The 18,909-nt window shown below is 50.2% G+C and overlaps 1 protein-coding gene across 3 annotated transcripts in view; it reads left to right on the top strand.

Moving 5' to 3' along the window:
- The first annotated feature begins 3,422 nt into the window (after positions 1–3,422).
- Positions 3,423–18,909, top strand: part of Rab11fip5 (RAB11 family interacting protein 5) — a 37,512-nt gene continuing 22,025 nt past the window's right edge. The window contains exon 1 of one of the 3 annotated variants that reach the window (XM_039108722.2): positions 3,423–4,024. In XM_039108722.2, the coding sequence (XP_038964650.1) occupies positions 3,594–4,024 (431 nt within the window). In that variant the 5' untranslated portion in view covers positions 3,423–3,593. The remainder of the gene's footprint in view (positions 4,025–18,909) is intronic. The other 2 variants (XM_039108723.2, NM_001399548.1) reach the window with 2 other exon arrangements.

Genomic DNA, 18,909 nt, shown 5'->3' with positions numbered 1-18,909 from the left:
CAGTGTGTAGCCAAGGATGGCCTCTTTTGATCTTCCGGCTTCTCTCTCCCAATGGCCAGGAATAAGGGAGTGTTCTCCCAGCCCTACTTTATATAGTGTTGGAGATGGAATCCAGGACTTTAGGCACAGCATGCAGCAGTCCACCTCAACACAACAGTGGAGAGACCCCGAGTTTGAATCTCCCCACACCCCACATAAAGCCGGGTGTGTACAAAGCACACATTTGTACTTCCAGTGTTCTCACTGCGAGATGAAAGGTGGAGGTGGAGGAGGAATTCCAGGAAGCTTGAGGGCTAGCAGACTTGGTGCAGTCTGTCTAGGAGAATCTAAAATGTGACAGAGATGACACACCCTATTGTGGGAGGCTGACCAGATGGGCTGTGCTGGAGTTCTCTCAAGAGTCTCCTTTCCCTGGTGTGCTGACTTCCCAGTGGAGGGTGCAGCCTAGGAAGTGGAGATTTGGACGCTACCTAAGAAAGAAAGGGTGTCCCTGTGAACCTCCCAATGAGGGAAGGCCCACAGTAGGACAGAGGACGGAGAGTGGGTGTGAGCTAATGGCCAGCGCCAAATTTAGATCTAGCCACAGAAGCAGTTTATACAGCTAAGTGCAGCCAACCCCAAGGCCTGGAAACACAAATGTCTTTACGGGGTGTATACTCAGAGGTGTGTGGCCCAGTTATAAAAAGCCTGAGAGAAAGCTTGGGGTTTATCTCCAGACTACAACTGGAGGTGCTGGCACCATTTACAAGAAACGAAAGTAAGTGTGTTTAGATTGAAGATAGGCACAGTGGTGCTGATCTGGAATCCCAGAATTCTGAAGGGAAAGGCCGGAGGATCCGGGAGTTCAAGGCCGGTCTATGGTGATTTCAAGGCCAGCCTGGGCTACCCAGACCCTGTCTCAAAAATAAGTTAATAAAGAGCCCAAAATGATGACGAATACTAGCAGCACTTGGGAGGCAGAGGCAGGCTGATCCCTGTGCGTTTGAGGCCAGTCAGGGTTACATGGTAAGACCCTGGCTCAAACAGAAATTTAAAAGTAGGGCTGGAGAGATGGCTCAGTAGTTAAGAGCATCGACTTCTCTTCCAGAGATCCTGAGTTCAATTCCCAGCAACCACATGGTGGCTCACAACCATCTGTAATGGGATCAGATGTCCTCTTGTGTGTCTGGAGCTAGCTACAGTGTACTCATATAAATAAAGTAAATCTTAAAAAAAAAAAGAAATTTAAAAGTAGGTATAATCAGATAAGAAAGCTCAGCAGGTAAAGCAGGTGGTTGCCAGGGAGCCTAATGACCTGATGTGATCCTGTGAGAACTGAGGCCCATGGATTGCTCTCTGACACCCCCGACAGACAGACAGACAGACAGACAGACAGACAGACAGACAGACAGACAGAATAAAGTAATAGATATATACCGGCATCTAGGAAGGGAGGGCTTTTGGAGTCTCTCCCTTCTCCCCTCCTGATGCTTCTCAATTTTATCACTATTTTTTGCGGGAGGAAGTGTGCTGCAGTGCACGCGTTGGGGTTTGAGAACGAATTGCTGGAGTCAGCGCTCGCCTATCATGTAGGCCCTGAGGGTCAAACTCAAGTCCTCAGGTTTGGGGGCAATGGAGTAACCTTGTCGCCTACCGTTTTGTTTTTTGTCCTGAGCATATATGTAAACATTATTGAAAAGTATTCTAAGCCCGACAGTGGTGGTACACGCCTTTAATCCCAGGACTGGGAGGCAGAGGCAGGCGGATCTCAGTCAAGGCCAGCCTGGTCTGCAGAGAGTTCCACAACATCCAAGGTTACACAGAGAGGATCTGTCTTGAAAAATGAAAAAAGAAAAAACAAAATCTAAGGGTAGGCTCTGAAAGTTAACAGAAGAAAGTAAAGGCTCACCACGTAGCCCAGGCTGGCCTTGAATTTGCCTTCAGAATCCTGGGATTACAGGCTGTGCTACTCGGCTTCTTTGTTATGCATTTTAGGTAAATTTGTCTAACCTATAATTCTGCATTCTGGGAATTCACATACAGGGTGCTCTGAAGAATAGGTGAGGTCATGCACAGACAGCTCATGAGTCAGTCCTTGGCCAAGTCCTGCTAAAATTCAGCATCCATAATTATTAACCATTATCTTTGCAACGAACCAAGTGTGCTGGCAGTTCTCAGAACACAGTGCACAGTAGGCTTGTAAGAATGGGTTTAGAGGTTGAAAATTAGCCTTGTGGTAGAATGCTTGTCTACTACAAACAAGGCCCTGTCTGCCTTGTTTGTATATAAGCCTAATGTTTTTTTGTTTTTTGTTTTTTTGAGTTTTTTTTTTTTTTTCGAAAAAGTGTTACCACTCAGTCTTGGCTGGCCTGGAACTTAATATGTAGACCAGGCTGGCCTCAAACTTAAAAAGATCTTCCCCCCTCTGCTTCCCAAGTGCAAGTGCTGGGATTAAAGGTGTGCACTACCACACTGTGTCACACAAAAGTTTTAAAGCCAGTAGGCATGAGTTAGGGGACGTGCAAAGCTAACTTGTGAGCCCTTGATCTTAAAAAAAAAAAAAAAAAATCAAAACAGCTCAAAAAGAAAGAAAAAACAAAACTAAACAAAAACTCTTGTCCTGGTGGAGCCTGTCTAATTCCAGCATTCAGTAGAGGCAGAAATCTTTAGAAATTCGAGGCCTAATCTACATAGCGAGTTCCAGGAGGGAGAGCCAGAACTACCTAAGAGACCCCGTTTCAAAAAAAAAAAAGGGGGGGGCGGGGGGAGAACCAAAACAGAAAAAGAACAGTTGTTTGAAATCCCACTCCAGTGACTTCTCAGCACCTAGGGGGCTGATCCAGGTCATCACATATATGGAGCTGAGAGTTGAAAATGGGAGCGAATGTGCGATTTAGGGGATCTCTAGAGTAGGCATCTACCCTCAAACGCACGCTGAGCGTAATGGATCTTGGAAGTGGCAACGGTTTTCAAGAGTAGAGGAGGTTGAGGGGGAAGAACCTGAAACTGCCCAGGTAGAGCGCAGTGGATAGTATGCAAAAGTCCGGCTCTCTAGCACCGAGTCGCTGCCTAAACGGGGCGGGGCCATGGTGGCAACCACGCCCACCTCTCTGCAGAGGCTGCTAGCTGCCTTCGCTCGTAGCCCCCTCCATTTCTTCCTTTGCTGCTCTGCAATGTGCTCAAGCGAATCCGGTCGTGATTAAGGCGTGGCCAGATCTCAAGCCTCTCCTCCAACACAAGCAGAGGCCACGCCCCTTCTGCGCGGGTCACCTTTTTGTACCGCAGCTCGAGCTTGAGGTTCCCCCAGAGGGGCTGGGCCAATGAGAAAGCCCCGCCCACATCTTTGCAGAGGCCGCGCCCCTCTTTGGGTTTCTTTAGCTCTTAGGCAGCTATACGCTGGTGGAACTTGGGGCGGGGCCTGGCCGGGCCTGGGCGGGGCGTGACGTCGCGGGGCGGCCGGCCGCCCGGGAGGCGGGGCGGCGGGGAGGCGGCGGCCCGCTCGGCCCAGGCCATCCCGCAGCTGCGGCGGTCCGTACGCTGCAGGCGGCGCGGGGAGCCGGCTCCTGACAGCATCCCGCGGCTGCCACGTCTATCACTGGGTCCCAGGGTCCACCATGGCCCTGGTGCGGGACGATGAACCGGCGGCCGGGTCCTCCCGCTGGCTGCCCACGCACGTCCAGGTGACCGTGCTGCGGGCCAGCGGGTTGAGGGGCAAGAGCTCGGGCGCCGGCAGCACCAGCGACGCGTACACGGTGATCCAGGTGGGCCGAGAGAAGTACAGCACCTCGGTGGTGGAGAAGACGCAAGGCTGCCCGGAATGGTGCGAAGAGTGTTCGTTCGAGCTGCCGCCCGGCGCCCTGGACGGCCTCCTGCGGGCACAGGAGACAGATGCGGGCCCTGCGCCCTGGGCCTCCGGTCCCAACGCCGCCTGCGAACTCGTGCTTACCACCATGCACCGCTCGCTCATCGGTGTGGACAAGTTTCTAGGCCGGGCAACCGTAGCTCTGGACGAGGTCTTTCGCGCAGGCCGCGCCCAGCACACGCAGTGAGTCTGGGGCGCTGGGAGCGGGCACAGGACGGTTGAAGGCCTAACTGGGCGGGGCTGGTTGGGATGTCTGAACCCCGTCTTCCCACTCAAGGACACAAACCGACATAGTAGTTGTTACTTCTCATTCAGCCCTCTGGCCTCTTGACTGTCTCCCAAGCAGCCTGGTGGGCCTGGAAGGCCTGTTGGAGTTGATCTACTGACCAAGCGTCAGTAGTACATGGCCAAGGAAAGTTCAGAATGGGATTCTGAGGCTGTGGGAATTCAAGAAGGGAAATTTCAAGACTCTAGGGTCTGCCTTCCTTTTGTCAAAGAGGTGCCTGCCCTGTAGGGGAGTGGAGAGGCGGTCTCACCTTGTAGAGGCAGCAAGGTGAGGTGTTTTCTTCCAAGGCAGGATTGAAGGGAGATGCCCCAGTGTTCCCAGGAGTTACACAGGACACCTGCCTTTTGAATGTTCAGGGATGCTCATCACCATGTAGTCATACTCCCTGACTCTGTGTCTAGGATAGAGAGCACTGGGCCACCTCAGAGTAAAGGAAGGGAACACTTGGATCAGCTTGGATCAGTGACACAGTGGCATAGTTATAATACCCTTCAATTCTCCAGAATATTTTCTATAGAAAGGATAGGAGGGGTTCTTGTTTTGTTTTGTTTTAAGACAGGGTCTTTCTATGTAGCTCTGGCTGCCCTGGAACATGCTATGTAGACCAGGCTGCCTTTGAACTCAGAGATTTTACTGTCTCTGCCTCCCCAATGCTGGATTCAAAGGCCAGAGACTCCAAAACCTGGCTGTGAGTGTAGGAGGTTAAACATTTATTTTGTCAAGTTTGCCCTTTGTAGGGTTAAGATCAAGACCTAAGATTTGCCGTAAATGCCAGCATTTGAGAGGCAGAGATGTGTAGATCTCTGGATTCCAGGCCAGCACACAGAGAAACCCTGCCTTGAAAACCAAACCAACCAAACAAATAAAAGACCTAAGACTTGGAGCACCTTTTCCTGTTTGGGCCACGGATCATCTAGAAGTCAGGCCCCAGGGCTGACCATCTGCTGTAGCTGGCTGGGCCAGTTAATTTCTAAGCCTCCTGGGTGGGGTCCCAGAGAATGGGTGCAGAGTGGTACCCCTACGTAGGAGAACTGCTAGAAAAGGTTTATTGTTTTTGAGTAAATCAAGGAAGGCTGTTGGAGAGGGATGAGCCTTCAGCCTGGTGCAGACTAAGAGGAAAGCAGGCTTTGAATAGAAAAGGATCTGACCTTGAACAATTCTTTTTTTCCAAAACATGACTAGGGAAGGGCTTTCCTGGCTGGCCCAGTGTGGCTGGGGTGGGATAGACCTGGGCACATTCCAGCAGGGCTGTGACCTGACTTCATCTTCCCTCCCCTGGCTTCTCTCCTTCCCTCATGACTTGCTGTTTAGTTGCTGGGTGTGGAGTCATGAGGTACAACTTGGTCCTTGTTTTTTTCTTTTCCCTCCCTCTTTTGTGTCCTTACTCTCCTTCCTGGTGCAGGCTGATCAGGGGCCTGGGTGTGGGAAGGACTGCTCTCTCCTGATCTCTTAGCTCTTAACTTTCTCATTCCCTTCAGTTGCTCCAGCCAGGCTGGTACATTATATGGGGGTATGCATTAGGAGGAGGGTGGACTAAAAGGGACGGGGCTGGGGGGTGGGGGAACTAGCTTCTTTGATTTTTTTCCCCCTTGTTGTTGTTCATGTGCTTGCTTCCCTCTTGGCCTTGCATCTTTCTTAGTGGAGCTGGCCCAGCCTGCAAGTCCAGGTGGGCCTGTTTTCAGCCAAGAACAGTGCTCCCGGGAGAATGTGACGTGCTATCCCTTGATCGGAATGGGAGCTTTAATTTACTTTGAGAAGTCATCTTTTCCACAAGCCTTGTTTCACACCCACCTGGCTGCCTTTCTGCTGATGCCATGACCAGGATTATTTATAGAGTGGAGAGGGCAGGAAGTGGGGCACTTAGGGTGGGCAGAGGAAAAGTCCACACAGTTGGCCCGCTCTGTTCCTCTAGTCACTGGACCTCACAGCTTGCTCACTGACAGAACCAAGGCTGCCATTTCCACAGCCCTCAGGCTCTAATGGCCGCTCCTAGAGGTGTTTCCTGGACCACGCTGGCCTGAGCCACTGAGGTAGAGAAGATCAAGGGTAACATTGATCTTCACTGGGGTAGAGAAGATCAAGGGTAACAAAACCGAGAGGTTTTGGAATCTTGTGGAAAAGCACCGTATTCACATAAGAGGCAGGAGCAGAGGGAACAGGTGGTGGGCTCCTGTCCGCAGAGAATCTGACTTGAGAAGCACAAGCTGAGAAGTTGCATGGTACACATAAGATCTCTTTCTCTCTTGTGTGCTCCTTCATGGCAAGGCAGGTAAACTCTTTGAGTGTCTCAGTTTACTAGTCTTTAAAATGGGGGTAACTTATACCTTCCCAGTATTGATGTGGGAGATGAAATGAGGATATAGAGGAAGATTTAGTGCAGTTCCCCGGCACTGAGTGAGTGTGTGCGTGTGTGAGGTGCAGAGGGAGTGGGGTAGTGAAGAGACATGATGGTGGAAGGACATGTTGGCCACAGCATCTGGTAGCCTACATCTGGAAGAAGTTCTCTGCCTTAGAAGAACTGCTCAAGAACTTTAAGTCTGAGAAAACCTGTCTGTGGTTGGTGACAGGAAGAGTCTCAGAATCCCTGGCTGCCTTCTGCAGCCCTTGGGAGGCCCAAGAACTTGAGCTGCACCTGAGAGGCATCCCTGATCCGAAATCCAGACTCAGGTCACCTGATGGCTCTGCAGCTCTCCCTGGCAGCCTTGCTTGGCACTGCCCATGCCCTGGAGGAAGGCACGCTGGCACAATGCTGGTTCCTTAACCATTTCATCCCATCTCTGCAAGGGTCACAGTGATAGAGATTGGCTGTATAGATTGGTAAGATGCCATCCATGAAGCGTGCTGCTTTCACAAGGGTAGGTTTGGAGTTGCTGTGGGACCTGGCTTCTGTGCTGAGACTCTAGCTACCCCAGGGGTCCCTGAAACTCACTTCTCTGTGAGACAGTCTTCAGTGTGAGAGGTTTTACTGGAGGCTTTCGAAATATCCAAAGAGGAAATCCATGCTCTGTGCTCCCCACCCAGCCCACACGAGGGATGGGACTCCGTGACCAGTGTGTGCTACGCAAGCACACACTATACTGCTGAACTACATTTCCAGCCCCAGAGAGGAAGCTCTCAATACAAAAAACATGGTGCACATGACATTTTGTTAGAGCTACTTCCCCTCTGGAGCACCATCTGCCTGCATGACACCAGTGTTGATGTTGTGGCGGGGACAATTACAAGGTGCTACTCCCTTCTAGCTTTTTACCACCACTGGAAGGGACCCCACCCCATCCCAGAACTCCTAGTGAGTCCAGGTTTGCCACCCTGGCTCCCAGGACCTAGATGGGGTGGTGGCAGCTAGTGTTCTTTGTCACCTGTGTGGTCAGACGGGGACACTTGGACTCTTCATGGCTTACTGCTGTGGATGTGGCTTGTGCCACAGGGGAATGACCCTGAATAATTTGGAAGATGGAAGAAAAAGCAAGAATTTTGGAGTCAGAGGCTAGGGAGTCTGTCCCAAAGCTTTTTGGGTGGAGAGACCTGCCTTGGCCTCTGAGAGCTGGTTGGTCTGTTCTGAGGAAGGGGAGGACATAGCACCATCTTGTGTGGAGCCCCACAATTTCTCTCTCCCCAACCTGGTCGCAGCCTTCGAGCTTATGGTACAGAAATAGATTGGGTTGGTCCCCTGGAAAAGCCACGGCTGTGGATTTGTCAGCTGGGACCAGTTGTCCTCTCTCATCATCTAAAACTATGATCATGGTCAGGCTGCTAACTGTGCTCCTCCAGTGGCCTCATCAGTTCCTGCCCAGCCTGTGCCCTGGGTTTAGCTCTTTTTTTTTTTTTTTTTTGGAGAAGGCCCAGGGGAGCTCGTGGGTGTGGAGGTCTGAGACAGAGATTCTTCGTAACTGGTCATGATCATTTTCATTTCTGACTCTCCTGCCTCTCTATCCTAAGAGCTGGGATGCCTGGATGACTGGCATGGCCCATTGTGCTTAGTGTTGTGAGGATCTCTTGGCTTCTTTCCATCCACAGCCCTACAACCTTTCCACTGGCTTCTACATGTGACCTTGTTTTCGAAACACAGCGGAGGCCCACTCAGCCCTCTGGTTCAGGCCCCTGCTTGAGCCTCAGATCTGGAGAATGGAGCCGCTGGTGATGGCGAGGGGTGTGGCCACACTCAGAAGGTGTCTTTAGGATGAGCAGGCTTCATCTCTCGATGGTGGTGGCCCTGTGGCCTATCCCTATCTGGGTTGCTTGAGCAGAGCAGCACAGGGGTGGAGGGGGAGAGGGAGGAAGTGTGACTCCTTCTCCCTGGCACAGTGGCTTCCCTTTTCCTTTGAATCTGCCCCGTCCCTGAACCCTGGATTAGAACCAGGCGTCCATAACCAACCCCACTGTGCCTTCCTCACTCCACTAGGCAGAAGAGACAAGATACCAGCCAGCAGAACCACAGTCCTGGTTGACCTTGAGGCCTGGGTTTCCTTTATGTTTTTCCTCTTTGCGACAGAATTTCATTGCGCATCTGAGGCCTACCTGGAACTTGCTTTGCAGTCTAGGCTGCAGCTGCTGCCCCCGTTATTGCAGTCACCCTGGCGCTGTGCCGCTTTCTTTGCTGCTAAACTGCTGGTCTGGCCCTCTCCAGATGTTTCCCTTGCCCTTCCCACCCTGTTTGGGACAGATGACTAACACAATGACAGGAGCTGCTAAGCTCTGTGGAAATCAGCCCCCGCACTTTATTTCTCCCTACAGAGTGTGCCCTCTAGCTGGATCCTGGAAGTGCAGTACTGAAACGCTGATCATTGTTCATTTTTGAGTTGGCTTCCCTACGGATGAGAGGGATCTTACTGTGTGGTGATGAGGCCCTGCATGGGATTAGTCCCAGTGTCTTTTCAGCTAGCAGTGAGCAGAGTTATCAGAGAGATGCTGTGGAGAGAGTCTCTAGCAGGTCACCTACCCTACAGCCTAACCTTTGGTTCACCCCCTATCCCGTGGGTCTTTACTCTGGGAATTTTAGCCTCAATGCTCAAGAAGGACTGGAATGTGTGGAGACTGGCTGGGAGAAGGGAGAAGAGAGCCCAGAAGCTATTCAGGAGTCAGAGAGGGTGTGGTTTTCTGTGGCCTCTGTTAAGCCCTGGTAGCCTGAAGAGCTATGCGTGAGCAAAAGGTGGTATTTGGGGTCCTTTGTGCATCGTGGGGTTTCTCTAAGTTGGGAGCAAAGCTCTTGGGTAGCAGAAGAGGATCTGAAGGTCTCTACAGGCCTGGAAGGGTAGCTTCTTCTAGAGGTGTCCTTGGAGCACATGGCAAAGTCCAAGATCAATCTGAGTGGGAGGGATCCCAGAGGTAGGGACTTGGGCATCTCTTTACAGTGGGCAGAAGTACCCGTATGTTTTAGCTCAGAAGGAACCCTGGTTTTATTCAGAGCAGATGGGCCACTGGGTTTGCTATAGGCAGGACCATCCTCCTTGAGGTGGTAACAATACCCCAGAGACCTGTTGGGTAGCCATTAGAGAGCCTATCTGCCTCCAGGCCCTAGGATTGGCGGACCCTTTCTTCTGTCTGGTCCTTGCTAGGACTTCCCTCACCCCAGAGCAGACTTATGAGCTGTCAGTGCTGTTACCTTGCTTCATGGCTGAGTAGTTCTTGGCACAGAGAGGTGAATTGACTTTGACACAACACATGACAGGACTTGAACCTGACCACAGCACCATGGGAACATTGGTTTATCCCCCTCCCCTACTTGGTACTTGGTGGGGGTGGGGAGCGAGGTCTTGCTGAGGTGTCCTCTCCCTCTTCAGTACAGATCTCCAGATCTTGGGGTTGGCCTTGGAGATCAGCTCTCCCTGAATTTATGGGTGTTTATGGTTCCAGCTGGTCTTGTTCTTCCTAGGGGACAAACGTTGTTCAGCCCCTGGTATATCACAAGGATAGATAGGTTGAGGCCTGGGACACTCCTCAGACTTCGATAGGCCCAGCTTCTCCGTGTGCCCCATGCTTGTTCGACTTGACAGAAGGCTGCTAGCCCTCCTGCTCTTCCTCTGTAGAGAGCAGTCACTTACTTTTTTTTTTTTTTTTTTCAGAGCTGGGGACTGAACCCAGGGCCTTGCGCTTGCTAGGCAAGCGCTCTACCACTGAGCCAAATCCCCAACCCCAGTCACTTGCTTTTTGTTACCCTTTTTTTCCCTATGTCTGGGGAACCTTTGCTGAGACTCCACTGTAACCATTGTGCCTAGGCAAGTGCTGGGGAGGATATGAGAGGGAAATGGGTCACTCCTTCACAAGAGAGACAGCAGTGCGTTTGAGAGACTTAGCAGGAAACTGTTACTCCATTAAGTCAGCAGACAGACATTCCCAGAGGGAGTCAAGAGAGTGCTCAGTGCTGGAGGAACCAGACCCCATTTGGCCTAGTGATTAGGGAAGGGACCACTTCAGAAGTATGGGGAAAGGCAGCAAGGGGGATTGAGCTGAGTTAGGGTACATCTTGCCTCCACCCCCATCTTGGGTTTCCCTTCTCCCCTTCTCAGAGTCAGCCGGTCTTTCCAGCTCTGGGGTAAGTGTCCAAACTTATTTCCTGCATTGCAAGCAAGTGAACTGCATATTTTCTTCTCCCTCCCTGTTTGTTTGCCCAAGTGCAACATTCTTAAATGCAGCTCTGTCCCTATGACCCACCTGTGCTTTCCCACAAAGGGGAAATTATTAATGGTCTCTATCTATCCTCGGGTTCAAATGGAAGCTCCGAGGAAGGATAGTCACTGCTTGGCTCTAGCCTGCTCTGACCCAAGGATCCTGGGGAAAGAAGGTTGAGAGCACCTTGGAGGCCAGATGGGTTAACTAGAGAGCCTACCTTCTTCCTTTGTCACTGAAGTTCCCCGTGAAAGGTCATCTTTCCAGCTCCTTCCTCCTGCTTGGCCCTGGCCACCTCATTCCTTGAGGCAAATGACAGCCTGTAAAAGCCCTTCCATAGACAATAAACCCAAAGCTTTTATATGTGGCTGGCCTACTTCTCAGCATGCTTTTCCAGAATTATCTCATTTTGCACTCCTCTCAGGGCAGCAGTGTGACTCCTGTTTCCACAGACATTGGAGCCTGGGCTCTCTTGGACTGACTTGTCCAAGGTCTCAGGGCTTGTTAGTGGTGGGTAGGTTCCCAGCCTGGAGTCCAGTGCACTTTCCCCTGCCTATGCTTGTGCTGCTGGTCCTGTACTCTGAATATCTGCCCTTGCTGCTTGGTGATTAGACTTGCCTCCTGGCATTTTTATAGCGTGGGGCTCCCAGCCCCTTCTGAAGTCAGCTGACAGGCAGACCTTTGGAGCTTAAGGCAGTGGGACAAGTATTAGAGGAGATATTTATGTGAAAGAAGTGGGGGTGGGGGCTGAGTCTGGCTGGGGTGTGAGGTGACAGCTTCTGAGGTAACTAGTGAATTCCAGTCTGGGCCCTCTCCAAGGGTTGTGTCTGCCAGGCCTGGCATGATGCCAGAGGAGGCGATAAGATAAGTCTTTGGGCCTGATAAAAGGCTTTATCATGTCCTGGGATTGTGTCTGGCTTGCAGTTTAAGTATAGAGACCAAGTCAAAGAGTAGGTTTTAGGTCGTAGGTGTCAGCAGACACAGGAGTTGTTGGCTGGAGAACCCCCCTCCTATCCACTGGTATATGAGACAGACTGCTTCCATGGGAATTCTGAGAGGAGAGGAGGCAGAAGATGGAGGGAAAAGGCGGAGGTGTGTGTGTGTGTGTGTGTGTGTGTGTGTGTGTGTGTGTGTTGTGTGTGTGTGTCCTGGTTGTCCCCAGACTCCCAACTGTGGGTTTTAGCTGGTGCTTTCCCATTTTAAAATCTATTTTGTCACTCTGTTTTACAGAGGCAAACAGTTTTTAAAAATCTACCCAAGGAGTATAATATGCTCGGTAGTGGAGCCCTTTTCTACCATGTATTCAAGGAGCTGGAGATGCAGCTCAGTCAGTAGAGTGCTTACCCAGCATGCCACAAGTCCTGGGCCCTGTCCCTAGCATCACATACACTGGGTGTGGTGGCACATGCCTGCATTCCCAGTGCTTGAGAGATAGAAGCAGGAAGAGCTAGGTTCAAAGTCATTTTCAGTTACAAAGCTCAAAGCCAGCTGGGCTATATGAGACCCCAACTCAAAATAAAAACAAAACTCATTCAGTAGGTCAGAGGCAGGACAAGAATCAGACCTCTGTCTTTCAGCCACCAAGGCTCTCCCACAATGCCCTTTAAGTCCCTCTGCCCCAGTTTATTTCTCTGAGTGCATAAATCTGAGTACTGCTGCACCGTGTCTTTATCTAGTGGGTGGTGGAAGGGGCTTGGTTTACTTACTTGCTTGTTTTGTTTTGTTTTGTTTTGAGAAAGAGTTTCTCAGTGTTACCCAGGCTTTCCTGGCCATCTTGAGCCCAGGCAATTCTCCTTTCTCAGCCTCTAGAACTGAAGGAATTGCCACACTCAGCTGGGTGCTGTGTCCCTTGGGTCCCGTTTTCACTCTTCTGCCAGTCACGCTGACAAGATGACTGAGATAAAATGGAAGCATTGATTCAGGCTTAAACTTTCAGGATTTCAGCCCAAGGTTCTTTGGGTTATTTGGTCCTGAGGTAAGACAGAGTATTCTGGTGTCTGGAGCCTATGGTAGAAGTGGCTGCTTTATTTACTTCATGGTTGCCTGGAAGAGAACTGAGGCCCCTGCCTGTGACCTGCTTCTTTCCAACTTGGTCTTCCCCCTCCATTTGTGCCATCGAGTTGTGACTGTATCAGGGGCTCAGCCCATAGATGGAGGCAGAGCTCCAATCCAGTTACCCACCATGAAGAACGCGCCTGTAGCACATTGGCTTTTTGGGTAACATTTCCTATCTAAACCCATACAGGCAGTGCCTTGGGCTGTGGAATATAAAAAGTGAACGAGTATTGGTTTCTGCTCAATCACTGAGAGAATCAGGACAGAGCAACCCCATCACAGTGCTGCCATCAGGGCACCAAAAAGATCCTCCGAGGAAACACCTGCCTTCCCCAGTGCTCCTGGGTCAGGATTTCCAGTTTGAGACAAAGTCTCTGTGTAGCTCATGCTAGCCTTGAATTTACCTTGTTGCCAGGAATGACTTTGAAATCTCAATCCAGCTTCCATCCCATAAATGGCATGTGCTACAGTGCTCAGCTTCCCAGGGTTGTTTTTATGGTCTTTAGTTTATTTATCATTGTGTGGTGATGTCCCCTGTGAGCAGTGCATGTGTGCTCCAGTGTACGTTTGTAGAGGTCAGAGAGGAGCCTCCTGCAGTCAGTTCTGTTCTGGGGGTCCAGGGATTGAACCCAGGTCACCAGACTAGTGTTACAAGTGGTTTTACCTTTAATCATCTCACTGGCCCCAGTTTTATTTTTCAAGATGGGGTTTTTCTGTATAGCCTTGGTTGTCCTGGACTTTGCTCTGTAGACCTTAAATTCACAGAGAGTAATCTCCCTCTTTCTCCCAAGCACTGGAATTAAAAGTGTGGCCCAGCATGGATTTTCTTTTCTTTCTTTCCGTGGTGTATATAGGTATATACATATCATGGCACATATCAAGGTCAGAGGACAATTTTCTGGATTAGGTTCTTTTCATTCTACCATGTAGGTCCCTTGGATCAAACTCAGGTCATCAGGCTTGGTGGCAAGTACTTGACCTTCTGAGCCATCTCTCTGGCCCAGGACTATGTTTTTAAACTTCTGTTTTAGATTGTTAACAGCTACTTTAAATGTGTCTGTTTATTAATTTACGATCAGAATTGCTGTTAAAGCATGAGGAGTTTGGGGACCAGCCTTGCCTGGGACCTGCCATGCTTGTGCTCCTCTCTCTCTTACTACATCAGTGTCCTTCAGTTCTGTCCTTGAGCCATTCCCTATAAAGCATTTCAGGGCCACAGTAAAGCCACAGTCTCCAGACAGGAATGGTGGCTCACGCCTGTAATTCAGCACATTATGAGGTGGGGGGAGGAGGATTGCGGAGAGTTCCAGGCCAGCCTATGCTACAGAGCAAGACTGTTCCAAAAACCAAATCACAGGGCTAGAGCAATGGCTCAGTGATTCAGAGTGTGTGTTACTCCTCCGGAGGACCTGAGTTTAGTCTCAAGCACCTGCGTCCAATTGCTCACAGCCTTCTCTAATTCTAATTCCAGTACCAGAGGATGGAATGCCTTCTCCTGGCCTCCTAGGGCACTGGCATTCATGTGCACAAACTCATACACAGATTCATGCACCTACATATAAATAATAAAATAAATCTTTAAGAAAAGAAAAGAAAATCCTAGTCCCTTTGTAAGGTGGGAACTGTCTCCTGTCTGCCCCAGTCTGGTGCCTGCACTTTTTGAGTTTTTTTTCCCCCCTCATTTGGAATGTTTTCTACCTCCCCTTTCCCTCCACACCCATTGTAAGTAGCCAGTCCTATGGTTCCTCCGAAGTCCCCCGGTTGTTCCTTTTCAGTGTGCATGTCATCTGTGCTTTCTGTAGTGACCACCATCTTGCTTTATTTGAGTGGAGGCCTGGATCAGGAGCCTTTGGCTGGGTATGGTGGTATTGCTGGCAGGACCCCTGTGCCTCTGGGAGGGATGGTGCTGGCATGTGTGCTGTGTGTCTACGGTGAACAGACATCAGTTCACATCTTCCCTAGGAACAGTCATTTGGGCAGAGCCAATGGTGGAGAACCCACTGCTGAGTCTGGGCCTCCCTGAGTTCACACAGGAAGCCCAGACCCACACAGGGAGGACTCATGCCAAGATGTCTAGTATCTGGGGACGGAGGAATATAATGGCTGGTAACCTTAGGGAACTCTACTTCCAGGGGCACAGATAGACCTGGTTTCAGCTCTTCTACCAGATGATGTATGGAATAGAGAGAACTGGAGAAGTTGGGAGAGGAGACAGCCAGCCAATAGCCATGAGATTTTTGGCTTGGGAGCATTGTCCCAGAGCTATTGAAGTGTGAGGATGGCCCCATGCCTGTTTTCACACAGCACCTGAATCTGAAGACAGCTCAAGATAGCTGGAATATTTAGGTGGTCCTGACTCATTCATCTCTCTTTTGTTCCACCAGAGACTTCTGGTGGGGTTACCTTAGACCCTTGAAGAAGTGGGGGTTAGTCTCTTGTTGTATGAATGGCCCCAGCTCCTGAGCCTTTGCTCACCTGTGAAAACTTCAGTCTCACCCACTCATCAGCCCAGCAGATGACCTCTCCAAAGCTGAAGAGATCTCCCATTCAGTCAACCTACTGCTTAGATATTCTAGTGTCTTCAAAGGTCAAAAGTAGCTGGACAGAATTCTGTGCAGCTAGGGGTGGGAGACAGGATGGAGGTCTAGAATCTATTCCTTTTGTATTATATAGCTCTAGCTGTCTTGGAACTATGTAGACCAGGCTGGCCTCAGACTCAGAGAGATCTGCCTGCTTCTGCCTAAGTGCTGAGGAAGTGCACCACCATGTCCAGTAAAGCCTTAGTGCTGACCAGGACTAGGAAGCAGAAAGGCATGCTATTGGTCACATGAGCAATAGCTTCTGTTCCCTAGGAACCTAGGAACCTGTTCCCCTCCCTTCCCACCTTCATTGGCATTCAAGGTATTCAAAGACCAGACTGATCACCATAGCCATGGTGTGATGCCGGGGAACCTGAGGGCCTTTGTTTCGTTCCTTGCTGATTGCCAGACTTTGTGTGCCCCTGGGTGGGAGTTCACAGAGATGCCTGCCTTCTGTTGGAACCTCTCAGCCTGGCAGCCATGCAGGATAGGCAGGTCTGGCCCTCGCTGAGCACTCGCAGCCTTCCCTGTGCCGAGCACCCATTTGGCCTCTGAAGCCTACAGGCCTCTTCTCAGAGTTGGGTCTCTAAGTAGACAGGTTATACACTCTGCACACCAACATAGTCAGCACAGAAAAGAACATACATAGGCTTTAGACCTGTGTTGAATCCAGTGATCTGGTTCTGTGCCCTTTGCTATGTAGATCAGAGCGTGGTGGGTATGCTTTTAACACCTGTCACACAATGTGTGTGTGTGTGTGTGTGTGTGTGTGTGTCTGAGAGAGAGAGAGAGAGAGAGAGAGAGAGAGAGAGAGAGAGAGAGAGAGAGAGACTTCTGTGTATTGCCACTATGCTGTTACTGTCACAAATGAAGAAACAAAACATTTTTGGATGTGTTTCGGTCAGAGGGGCTAGAGAGATGGCTCTGAGGTTAAGATCACACACTTCATCTTTTCCATGTTTTTAACACTCAGGTTCTGTGTCCTACCCTGGTCTCATGGGGCTGTGAAGGGATCCAGACATTTCAGTGTGTTATGTCCTTAGTATAGTGAGGGCCGTGTTGGATAGTGGGGCAGTGATGAGATCTGTGGCTTTTCAAGGTCAAGTGGTGGGCTAGAGGTCAGCATCCAACCTCTTCTTTTCCTGATCCTGGGTACTGCCTGGTCTTCTGTCAGTGGGTGAAGGTCAAAACCAGGTCCTTTCACAGTAGTCACATGATCCCAGGACCTGACCCCCAACCATGGCTGCTCTAAACCTTGCTGAAGCTGGGGCTGTAGCTCAGTTGGTAGAGTGCCTGAATAGCATGCAGAAGGCCCAGGGTTCAATCCCCAGCACTGCAAAAAGCCAAGAGTATCCCACACATGCAGTCCCAACACTGAGGAGGTAGAGGGAAGATGATCAGAAGTTCAAGGCCACCCTCACCTACCTATCAAGTTAGAGACCAGCTTGCTTTATATGCCTTGTCTCAAAACAGATAAAAACAAAGCAGAAACAAACTTGTGGAGAACAGCAGCCTCCTACACATAGGCCTGGAGGCCATCAGGAAGTTTTCTAAGAATCCGGTCAGCTGAGCTCCTCCCCAAGCTCATCTCCTTGACAAAGTCCAGTGGTCACGTGTAGACTTGGGACTCAGTTCTCAGTCTTCCCCAGGACCTCAGGGACAGAGAGCAGCAGGACGTGGGTGGGTCATCGGTGCTCACTAACCAGATTATGGTGCTAGTCAGCTGTTTGTACTGGTGAACTTCCCAGGCTTCACTCCCATCATTTACCACACAGTGTCACGGGCACCCGATATTGGAACTGATGTGTCAGTGGTCACCGACACCTGTCTGAGCATCAGGGGAACCTGGCAGCTGCAGGCCAGACACACTGGATTTACCCCCAGTTCTATTCAGGAGTCTGTGAAACATGCCAGGCTTTCTCCGTCCTCTGCCCCACAGGGTACCCCCTGAAGAGATAATGAACTTCAGAACCAAAGTACATGAGCTTGGAGCCAGGCAGCTTCACGTTAACATCGACTACACTTAGTAATTATGTGACCATGGGCAAATTACAAAACTCAGTTCCTCATCCACAGTGGAAACAGTGGAAACTAATAAAACAATAGAAACAATAAAAAAAACCCAAACAGTGGAAAATAATTAAACAGTAAAAAACAACAAAAGAAAGCCAATAAAAACCAATAAAAGTCATGCAGAGGCCAGAGCTCCCCATAAGTTAGCTCTGGCTATGGTCTGGTCTGCTTGTCTGCGTCCTTTCACAGAATGTGGCTCGACGCCAGTAGCCTGATCCCCACTGGGAACTTGGCTGACAAGTTCCTTCTTGGGAAATATTGGAAGCATCCAGAGTATGGGTATGATGTGTGTGCACACGTGTCCCCTGGCAGGTGTGTGGAGGTCAGAGAACACCGTTAGGTGTCAGTCCTTACCTTCCGTGTGGTTGAGTCAAGTTCTCTGTGCTGTTTGCCACTGCACAAGCCAGGGTAGATGCCTAGGGGCTTCTGAAGACTCTCCTGTGCTTGCCTCCCATCTCCCTATGGGAGCTCTGGGGGTACAGATGTGTGCTATGTGGTTTGTGGGATTTGAATTCATGTCCTTATACTTACATGGTAAATGCTTTACTGACTGAGCTAGCCCAAGACCCAGCCCAAAGTCAGGGGCTCTTTTGCAGTAAAAAAAAAAAAAAAAAAAAAAAAAAGGTACTAACTTGCCTGTTTTGAGGTACAGTGTGCATAGCATTTTTGGGGTGCAGGTATGTGGGAACTGAGGAACCCATGCTTTGAGTACCAGATGTGTATTGGGGTCACAGGCCAGACGGGGTTCACTGTGTTTGCTGTGGCATTTCAGAAGTGATTTTTTGGGGGAAAAGAGGCCATATCCATCTTAACACACTTAGTCCATAGGAAGTGCTTTATGAGGCTGGTGGTCCCTTACCCAGGCATGCTATCTCTTGGCAGGTTGCCTCCTTCTGGGGAGGGATGGGCACACCCAGGGCCAGTCATCTCATAAGAAGTATGTCTTGGCTAGCCTAGGTGGCACAAGCCTACTTAGAAAGTTGGGTCAGAATGACAACACCAACCAACCAGAGCTCCCAGGGACTAAACCACCATCCAAAGAGTACACATGGACTGACCCATGGCTCCAGCTGCCTAAGTAGCAGAGGATGGCCTTGTTGGGCACCTTGGTCCTGCCAAGGCTGGACCCCCCCAGTGTAGGGGAATGTCGGGGTGGGGAGGCAGGAAGGAATGGGTGGTTGGATGGGGGAACACCCTCATAGAAGAAGGGAGGGTGGATAGGATGGGGGGGATGGGATGGACAGAAACCAGGAAAAGGAATAACATTTGAAATGTAAATTAAAAAAATATCCAATTAAAAAAAAAGAAAGTTGGGTTAGAAGGTCAAGGCCGTCCTGGGTTATAGGGCAAGTTCAAGGTCAGCTAGGTTAAGTTAGTGAAACCTTGTTTCAAAAATAATTAAGTGGACTGGAGAAATGGCTCCTTGTTTAAAGAGCCTTGCGTGCTCTTCCAGAGGGGCCAGGTTCACT

The sequence above is a fragment of the Rattus norvegicus genome, chromosome 4 (genome assembly GCF_036323735.1).
Source record: "Rattus norvegicus strain BN/NHsdMcwi chromosome 4, GRCr8, whole genome shotgun sequence".
NCBI lineage: Eukaryota > Metazoa > Chordata > Mammalia > Rodentia > Muridae > Rattus > Rattus norvegicus.
The sequence above is the reverse complement of the archived record's forward strand: the minus strand, read 5'-3'. Positions and strand labels throughout refer to the sequence as shown.